At 32.6% G+C, this 10,544-nt stretch overlaps 1 protein-coding gene across 1 annotated transcript in view; it reads left to right on the top strand.

Annotated features, from left to right (window-relative positions):
• The first annotated feature begins 280 nt into the window (after positions 1–280).
• The window catches only part of LOC122515908 (Down syndrome cell adhesion molecule-like protein Dscam2), a 33,823-nt gene continuing 23,559 nt past the window's right edge, over positions 281–10,544 (top strand). The window contains exons 1-3 of the mRNA XM_043633404.1: positions 281–343; positions 1,613–1,862; positions 9,993–10,137. Of these exons, the coding sequence (XP_043489339.1) occupies positions 281–343; positions 1,613–1,862; positions 9,993–10,137 (458 nt within the window). The remainder of the gene's footprint in view (positions 344–1,612; positions 1,863–9,992; positions 10,138–10,544) is intronic.

Raw genomic sequence — 10,544 nt, 5'->3', positions numbered from 1 at the left:
AAAACCATCCTCTCCTCCTCCTCCTCCTCCTTTGCCCTCGATTTAAGAGACCTCAATTTACGCTCGTACGAACAACCAATGCTGGCTTGAAAACTTATTCGACTGTATATTTGATTTTGATCGGAAATCAACGAACTATATCAAACTTTTTGCTGGTATTCTATACACTCTCTCTCTCTCTCTCTTTCTCTCTCTCGAAAGGAGAAAAGAGGAAAAATAAAAGGATTAATTCTTTACGCTTTGTGAGACATTCCTGCTTTACGTGGGATTATATCTAAAAATGTTGTACTACGAGTGGCCCTTCCAGGCCAGTGGTCAAACGTCGACTATAGTCAAACAGTTGGCATACTCTTTTTTATTTCATTATTCTTCCTTCCCTTTTTTTTTTCTTTTTTTCTTTTTTTTTCTTTATTTTTATTTCCTTTATTTCCTTTAGTTCGTTTATTTACCCTTTTTTTTCTTTTTTTTGTTCTTTTCCTTTATTTCCTTTAGTTCGTTTATTTACCCTTTTTTTTTTTTTCTTCTTCTTCTTCTCTCATTCCATCTCTTTCTATCTCGAATAATTTTCAATAGTCTTTTTATCTCGTTACTCTTATATCCTTTTACTGTTTGTGCTTGCAGCATCCTCCTCCTCCTCCCTCCTATCGACTCCACACTGGTATTTTATCATTGTTATCGTTGTTTCAAGATATTAACGTGTTTCCTGTAAAAAAAAAAAAACTTTTTCCAACTCTTTCTTCATTCCTATTGTCTTTATCACATTCCTCGTTTGATCGTTTTTAAATTGAAAATTAAACTCGAAAAAAGAGAACAAGATTGTTGTTATTTATTTTTCTACAAAATCGCGAACAAATGGTATCGATTTATCGTTCTAACTATTTTATTTATTATTAAACAAAATGGACAAACGGATCCATGTGTAAGGGGAATTATATGGGGGATAGAATTTTTTTGTTGATTTTGTTCCTTTTTTTTTTATTTATTTCTTTTTTTGTTTAAATAAAATTATAAGAGGTTTTTTAAAGAATTTTTGTTTTACGTTGTTCCTTTTTTCTTTATTTATTTTGTTTTTGTTTGAAAGAATTATAGAGGTTTTTTAAAGAATTTTTGGTTTGATTTTGTTCCTTTTTTTTATTTATTTTGTTTTTGTTCGAAATAAATTATAAGAGGCTTTTTAAAGAATTTTTGGTTTGATTTTGTTCTTTTTTTTTATTTATTTTGTTTTTGTTCGAAATAAATTATAAGCGGCTTTTTAAAGAATTTTTGGTTTGAGTTTGTTCCTTTTTTTTTATTTATTTTGTTTTTGTTCGAAATAAATTATAAGAGGCTTTTTAAAGAATTTTTGGTTTGATTTTGTTCCTTTTTTTCTTTATTTATTTTTTTTTTGTTTGAAAGAAATTATAAGAGGTTTTTTAAAGAATTTTGGTTTGATTTTGTTTCTTTTTTTTATTTATTTTTTTTTTTTGTTTAAATAAAATTATAAGAGGTTTTTTAAAGAATTTTTGGTTTGATTTTGTTCCTCTTTTCCTTTTTATTTTTACTCTCGTATAATTTTCAAACGGTAAATTGAAATATTTCAACCTTTAAACCCCTAGTTTGTTATCTGTTACAGGTCACCGTTGATCTCGGAAAGGATGCGGAATTTCAGTGTTCCGTAACCGGTAGACCAGTTCCGGTAATTTCTTGGGCAAAGGACGGACTTCCTGTGAGGGAAGGCTCATCCGGTAGAACGAAAATCACCGAAAATGGTGGCTCGATTTTACACATATCCTCGATCGTTAGGGACGACAAAGGAATGTATCAATGCTTCGCTAAAAATGATTATGAAATGGTACAGGCCACTGCCGAATTACGTTTAGGTGGTAAGTCATGTCAAATATATTTATTTCTTTTTTATTTAGATTTCAATGATCTTTTGATTTTTTTCTCTTTTTATTTTTAATTTTTATATTTATTAATATAATTAATCTATAATAATTTATATTAATATAATTAATATAATTTAATATATATATTTATTAATATAATCAATTAAATATAATATTTATATATAAATATTATAATTTATATAATATAATTTTAATATAATATTAATATATTTATAATATAAAATTAATTTATTTCAAATTGAAATACAACTAAGTCTGTTTTTGTTTTAATTCGATAATTTCAATTTTATATTTTATTCCGATACAAAATATTCATTTCTTTTCTATTTAAATTTCAATTGTCTTTTGATTTTTTTCTCTTTTTATTTTTAATTTTTATATTTATTAATATAATTAATATATAATATATAATATATAATTAATATAATTAATATAATTATTAATATATAATATTTACTAATATAATAATATTAAATATAATATTTATATAATAAATATTATAATTTATATAATATAATAAATTAATATAAATATAATATAATAATATTAATATAATATTTATATTATATAATATTTATTAATATAATTAATAATTTATAAATAATTTATTAATATAATTATAATATAATATTAATATATTTACAATATAAAATTAATTTATTTCAAATTGAAATACAACTAAATATGTTTTTGTTTTAATTCGATAATTTGAATTTTATATTTTACTATGATACAAAATATTCATTTCTTTTTTATTTAGATTTCAATTGTCTTTTGATTTTATTTTCATTTTTCTTTTTATTTTACTTCTTATATTTATTACAAATTGATTTATCTCGAATTGAAATGCAACTGAGTATGTTGTTTTTTAATTCGATAATTTCAATTTTATATTTTACTTCGATACATCATAGGCATAAGTAAGAAAAAATATTCATAAATTTAGACATCGTTGCTTTTTCTTTTCTTCTTCTTTTTTCCTTTTTATAATTCAAAAATATTCGATCAAAATTAATTTGATATCATTTAAATATATAATACGATAGGAAATTTAACCAATATAAATTCCACGTTAATTATTTATCCGTCCGCTTTTTAATCTTTACTTTTATCTCGTATATATTCGTACAAATATTAATATCTAAATATTTTTCAATTCTAATATGTTTAACTTATTAATTCTTGTTCGATACGCGTAATCAAAATGAAATTCGTTTGAAACGAGTCTCGAGTAATGGTTTCATTCGAGAAAAAGTGAAAGAAGAAGGGGTTTGTATGGAAGTTATGGGGATGTGGGGGGATAGCTAGGGGGAGGGTTGGATGTAGTAGGAAAATTTTAAGTAAAGAGAAAACACCGTGTTGATTTATACGCGAGGATATCTTACTTTTACTCGGAAAGAGGAAAACGGCCGATTATCCGTTTAGGTGAGATATCGCGAGACAGTGAAAAACGTTTGGGGGGTCGGGGTCGGGTGGGGTTCGGGAGGAGAGGAGAGAGAAGACCGCGTGCACGGATATTATTTTTGGAGGAGCTTTAAGGTAAACCCATTTAAAGACATAAAACGTTTGGGGAAAGTAACGAAAAAAAAAGAAAAAAGAAAAAGAAAATTCACCCGACCACGGAAAAGGGGATGAAAAATAGAAGAAGGGGGGGGAAAGGAAGTGGTTGTTGCGAATGAAAGGGGGCGGTTGTGAAGGATGAGTGAAATGCGAAGGAATCTGTGGGGGTGAAGGAGGGGGGTGCATGGAAAGAAGGTGGTTGCGAATGAGGCGGGGTGGGGGGGGAGGGGGACGAAAAGAAGGTGGTGTGGTGTTGGGAAGGAGGAAAGAGAATTTCCTGGGTGGAGGGGGCCGAGCCCAGCAACCTAAACCACCGAGTAAGACGGATTAGCGTGCATAAGCGGGTGCTCGTAACCCGGCGCGCAACTTTGCCAACTTTTATGAAAGTTCTTGTAGAAATAATAAGGGTAAATCGAGGCTATCGCTTGGGTTCACTCGTTAACCAACAACGGAAGACTCTATTACGAAACTTTTGTCTTACCTTTCCCCCCCCACCTTTCTCTATCTACTTCTTCTTTTCCCCAACCCCCCTGCTCCCTGCCCCCTCTCTGTTCCTCCTCTTCTTCTTCTCCTTATACTCATTCTACTCCTTCATCGTCTTCATCGTCATCTTTATCTTTATTTTTATCGTCTTTTGATGGAAGACGAAAAAGAAATAAATCTTTTTACTTCTGGACTCGAGTATTCGAGATAAAAAATGTTTCCCCTTGTTTTAATCGTTTCTGTTTCTGTTTCTTTGCTTTTCTTGTTTTTTCTTGTACATATTTTGTTCAGAATCTATACATCAAATCATTATCTTTGATTAAAATTGAAACGTTAACGCTGCCACGATCCCCATTTAGGGATTTGGAATTTGAACTATACCCATTCGGTTATATGGGGACTGTATGGAAAAATAGTATAAGAAATAGCTGTTTTTGTATGTATAAGATAATGCATATAATAAAAGAAATAGTTTCTTATTAGTTTAATTATTATTTATTTATTACGAATTATTTATTATTATTTATTATTTATTATTATTATTAGTTTTTATCGTGTTCAGAAAATAAAATAATTAAACTAAGTGTTGTAAGAAAAATTGGACGGGTTGAAAGATCTTTTCGAACGTTATTTCGATCTCGTTGAACGTTTCGTCCCTTTCATTGGGACTTCATAAGCAACTGAAATTTGTTTATTACGACTTATTTTGAAATATGCATGTTATAAAAAAATTGAAGATTGAAAATAAAGTTATTTAATATTACCTCGATCGTTTTTGTTCACGAGTCATTATATATTTCGAAGACGTACATTTTTATAAATAAACTATACTTAACATTTATAAATCGTTGTCCTTTCTTATTAATTTTTTATTTCTTTTTTTTCTTTTTTTTTTCATGCAACCTACGACAAATCCCTATTCGGAACATGTTTCAAAAAAAACATGAATATCTTCGAAAGAAAAGTAATTTGACAATTAATGAATTAATTCTTACACTGCCAAATTTTGTTCGAAACTCAAGGGGGTCGGTCCGATTTTTTTCTGAACTCACTTCTCGAGATTTCGACGAAGGTTATTTTCATCGAGAGATTGCAGCACGACGAATAATGCAATTTAAAAAAAATCGAAGGAAAACCGATCGAACATTGCCGGAGTAAGCGTAACGCAACAACGCTTCGTTATTTCGTGGTTTTGTCCGGGAGATTCAGTATTAAATTGTTGTCCTTTGAATTCTAAGCCCAGGCCACCTCATTAAAGGTACGTGCTCGAATAACGACGCAGTCTTTCCCTCAACCATACGTTTTTTTTTTCTTTGCACCCTTTTCTTTCTTTCTTTCTTTCACCCTCTCTCTCTCTCTCTCTCTCTCTGTTTCTCTCGTTCGTTGTCCGTGGAGGAAACCATCCCTCTCCTCCCCTACGTCCCCCGTACTTTTCCCCAGTCGTGGTTTCTTCGACCCCCTCACACCAACATTTTTTTCCTTCCATTGCTAAAGATCTCAAAACGCAACACATAAACGCGCGTGCAAGTACGCGAATAAATACACACGCATGCACACACACACATATAAACACACAACAAACACATGGATGTACAATATCTGATAAGGGGTTGGTATAAAAAAGGGAAGGGATAAAATCCTCGTTTAATAGACGGAACCAAATTCTTTTATTGCTTTCACGAAAACGTTCTTCTCGATTCCAATCGTCGTCTTCGTCGTTGTAGTCGTAGTTGTTGTGTTGAGTTTTTCCTTATTCTCGCGTTATAAGACTTGGGAGCCAGACAACTACGATGGCAAAAAAAAAAAAGGAAGAAGAAAAGAAGAGGAAGAGGAAGAAGAATGTTGATACTGGCGACGAGACTGGCGTACGAGAAGAAAAATGAGAAAGAAAAGAAAATAAAAGAAATAAAATAAAATAAAATAAAATAAAACGTGATAGGAGTGGGTGGATGAGAAGGAAAAGGAAGAGAGAGAATGAGGAGTAGGATGAGGAAGAAGAAGAAGAAGAAGAAGAAGGAAAGCTTTCCTGAAGGTAAGAAACAAAAAAAGGACGGTTAACGAGGGAGATGCATAATGGAGAAACGAGGAATCCACTGGGTTTCTCTCGGTGCTGCGTGTGCTGTTAAATAAATACATTCCATTTGTCTTAGTCAGCCTGTAAGAAAACAGATAGGAGGATAAAAAGAAAGATGGAGAAAAAGAAAGAGAAAGAGAGAGAGAGAGAGAGTACACATACACATATACACGTATTTGTTTGTGTAAGTGAAATAAGACAGAAGTTTTAATAAAATCAGTGTACGTACATCTACCTATTCTTATGTGTGTACGAATTTATTGTAAAGAAATCTTGACAAAATCAATGCACGTATACACTTACACATACATATTTGTATTTGTTTGTGTAAGTGAAATAAGACAGAAGTTTTAATAAAATCAGTGTACGTATATCTACCTATTCGTATGTGTGTACGAATGCATTGTAAAAAATCTTGACAAATCAATGCACGTATACATTTACGTATACACTTACGTATACACGTTTGTTTGTGTTGGTTTAATAAGACAGAAGTATTAATAAAATCAGTGTACGTACATCTACCTATTCGTATGTGTATACGAATGCATTGTAAAAAAATCTTGACAAAATCAATGCACGTATACACTTACGTATACACGTTTGTTTGTGTTGGTTTAATAAGACAGAAGTATTAATAAAATCAATGTACGTACATCTACCTATTCGTATGTGTGTACGAATTTATTGTAAAGAAATCTTGACAAAATCAATGTACGTATACACTTACACATTTGTTTGTGTAAGTGAAATAAGACAGAAGTTTTAATAAAATCAGTGTACGTACATCTACCTATTCGTATGTGTGTACGAATTTATTATGAAGAAATCTTGACAAAATCAATGCACGTATACACTTACATATACACGTATACACTTACACATACATATTTGTATGTATTTGTTTGTGTAAGTGAATAAGACAGAAGTTTTAATAAAATCATGTACGTACATCTCTATCTATTCGTATGTGTGTACGAATGCATTGTAAAAAAATCTTGACAAAATCAATGCATGTATACACTTACGTATACACTTACGTATACACGTTTGTTTTTGTTGGTTTAATAAGACAGAAGTATTAATAAAATCAATGTACGTATACACGTATATGTGTTAAAAATGTATAGGAATGTATCGTATGGAAAAAAAATAATAAGAAAAGTCCTTGATAAAATGTACGAACCAAGATAACGCATATAATACGCGTACGAAGATTCACAATGAAACTAAATAAATTAAAGCAAGGATATAGAGAGGGATTGTAAAAAAGAGAGTTGACGTGAAAATTTGAGAAAGAAGGAAAGGAATAAAAAGAAAAGGGGAAGGGGAAGGGGAACGAGAAGGGAAGGGAGATATTCCTTTATAGCTGTAGTCAGTACTCTTAACGTGATGTAATCCATTATCTTAAACGTAGTCGTCGTCGTCGTCGTCGTCTGGTTGCTTGCTAGCTGATTGGTTGGTTGGTTGGTTGGTTGACTGAGTGGGTGGGTGGGTGGTTAGCTGGCTGACTTCGCTAGCTCGACCGTTTGAAAAGTAAAAAACTTTACGGAACACGGACAATTGTCTTCCGTGTGTTCAAGATGGTTTTTCACCTAGCTATATATTTTATGTATAAGTTGGTCTGTGTATATGTGTGTGTGTATGTGTGTACGGAAGTAGGGGGTGGGTATGGGTGGAATGAGAACGAGTGAAAATGCTTGAGATATCGAGCCACATTTCTTACGACGTTCACACTTTTCTATCTTCTTTATTTCTTTCTTTATTTTTTTCTTTATTTTTTTCTTTCGGTTTCTTTCTTTCATTTCCTTGCTTTTCACGTGGACCGGTTACTCGAATGCTTTTGAGAAAAGTTCCCTTATTTTTTTCTTCACTTTCTTCTACTTCTTCTTCTTCTTCTTCTAATTTTACTTCTACTTTTGATTAAAGGGATGCGTTCTAAACGATGGAAAAACGTTTACACTTATGATACTTTTCTATCGATTATTCTAAGTTTCTTTCTTTTTTTTTTTTTATTATTTTTCTTTTCTTATACTATTTTCGTTATACTTCCATTCGTTTTCCTTCATTCGTTCGTTGGCAATTTTTATCGAACAAACACCAAACAAGCATCTTCCAAGCAGCTTTATTCCGTAAAAGAAAAGATTTTGATCCTTTAACTTTCGAAAGTGTCCCTCCCCTCCTTCTCCCAAAGACATTCTCCCGTCCCGTTTCAAGAGAACACTTTTGCTTTGTAAGACTTGAAATAATTGACTCGATAGTAATCCTCTAAGCTTGGACAAGAAAAGGATAGAAAGAAAGAAAGAAAGAAACGAAAGATATAAAGTCGAATGGGGATCTATCACACGATTTTTCTAACTCCTTGCTATATGCAATACGTTCGTCAGCAATTTATTACAAAATGGCATATACACAGGGGGAAGCAGGAGAAAGAAAAATATCACAAAAAAAAACTATATGTAAAATATAACCTACATATTTCATTTCGAATAAAATCAAATACCGCGAATACCATTACGAAATTTAGTCACGCATATACGTAATAATAATAATAATAATTATTATTATTTCATCGTACACTTCCGTATCACGTTCATATTTCCATCGTTTATATTACTTTATATATATTATATATATATATATATATGAATAAAAATTGTTCAATATTAAACTCCAACAATTTGGTATTTAATCGTTCAAACGTAAAATCGTACCTAGTTCTCTTTTTATCCCTTCCCCACCCTCCCACCCTCTTTACCACCCCCTTATTCACTCTACCACCAATTTTTCCTTCTCCTTTTCCTGTTCATTTTGAAATGTCGTTATCTCTTTCATTAAACGTTAAATAAATCAAACGGCGCGTAAGTAGCTGCGAAGCATGCTTTTGGCTTCTGGCACGCTTCCCATTTTATTTACATCACGTGTTACGCCCTTTTTCCCACGCTGGAAATGGGTGGTGGAATGGGTTAGTTGGGATGGGTGCATCGAATCGCACGGTAAATAACGCTTCGCGAAGCCCGCTAAAATCATCGAATCGTAAATCGAAATACAGGCTAAACGGACGGTGCATCGACCTTGTTATCCATCCATGGTATACGTCCACACACGCATATAACACTTATATATCTATATACACATATATAAAGCCGAAGAGAAATCACTGATATCGGATAAAACGATCCTCTCTCTCTCTCTCTTTCTCTTTCTTTCTACTATTACTATTACTACTAACTACAAACAAAATCGCATAAATCATACACTCGTCCAGTAAAATACTTGACTATCACGGTTCCTCGTATAGAGTTTATCTTGTTTAAGTAAAAAATGAAATATATCTAAAAGCCTCTATATCCAAGACAACTCTTACGAGTTAGAAGAGAAGGTTTAACTATTTTGAGGGGTGAAAAAAAAAAGAAAAAGGTTGAGTTGATCGATAAGTACGATCGATAAACGTGGTTTATTATAATGGCAGGGGGTGTTGTTGGTCCATAGGGGTGTGGCATGGCACGGCTAGCAATAGAACATTTTGATTTACGCCGTAAGCAAACAGGGACCCTTCTATTTCTATCTCTATCTCTCTTGCTCTTGCTCTTGCTCTTGGGTTATTGTCGGCTCTATAATTTGGGGTTAATTCACTAGGCGGCACTCCGGTTCAGGCGTCAAACCGCAGATCGATAGTTCTGGCCGCGTACAGGGGCTTGTCATGTAAATGTTGCGTGCATAATACTCCGCCTTGCGGCAATCCAGAACCCATTTCCATACCCTATCAACCATACTCCTACTTTTAGCCACTTGGGTCCAGGTAACCGGTTCTCTTTGCATTTATCCACAACCTATAATGTAAACGTTAACTATAATCTAACGGTACAATCTATAATAAATACAACATCGGTGTATTTATCAATTCAAATTTCGATGAAACAATTCGAATGCTTTCATTTTAATCGATGAATAATAATAATAATTGATATTTTTGTTTCGTTTAGACGCGGCCCCGCAACTTCTCTACAAATTCATCGAGCAGACCATTCAACCGGGTCCCTCTGTCTCCTTGAAATGCATCGCAACGGGAAATCCGACGCCGCACTTTTCCTGGACTTTGGATGGCTTTCCTTTACCACAAAACGACAGGTATTACACTACTTCTTTTTCTTTTAAAAAGAAAAGAATTAAGAAGTGGAGAGAAGAAATGGAAGATCAATTTTTGAATATAATCGATCGAACAACGTTAACAAGGATATAATGAATTCCTCAGCGTCGACGTATAAAACGAGGTTTTTCAAAATAGGCTGAAAAAAAAAAGAAAAAAGAAAAAAGAGAAAAAAAGAAGAAAAAAAAAATAAAAGAAAAATTGTATCGACGCCGCGAACGCGCGTTATATACACACAATTATTCGCGGTCATTAAGCGCCCCGGGGTATTACGATCAGCGGAAAATCAAAACCCGCTGCTGCCTAGCTTCCTTCCCTTCAGGATGTAGATTCCGTGAAAACGGATACGGCCCTGCGGGCTTCGATTCTCTGAACCAATTGAGAGGAA

This window comes from Polistes fuscatus, unplaced genomic scaffold (assembly GCF_010416935.1).
Source record: "Polistes fuscatus isolate 324 unplaced genomic scaffold, CU_Pfus_HIC Scaffold19, whole genome shotgun sequence".
Classification (NCBI taxonomy): domain Eukaryota; kingdom Metazoa; phylum Arthropoda; class Insecta; order Hymenoptera; family Vespidae; genus Polistes; species Polistes fuscatus.
This window is presented reverse-complemented; position numbering and strand designations above follow the sequence as displayed.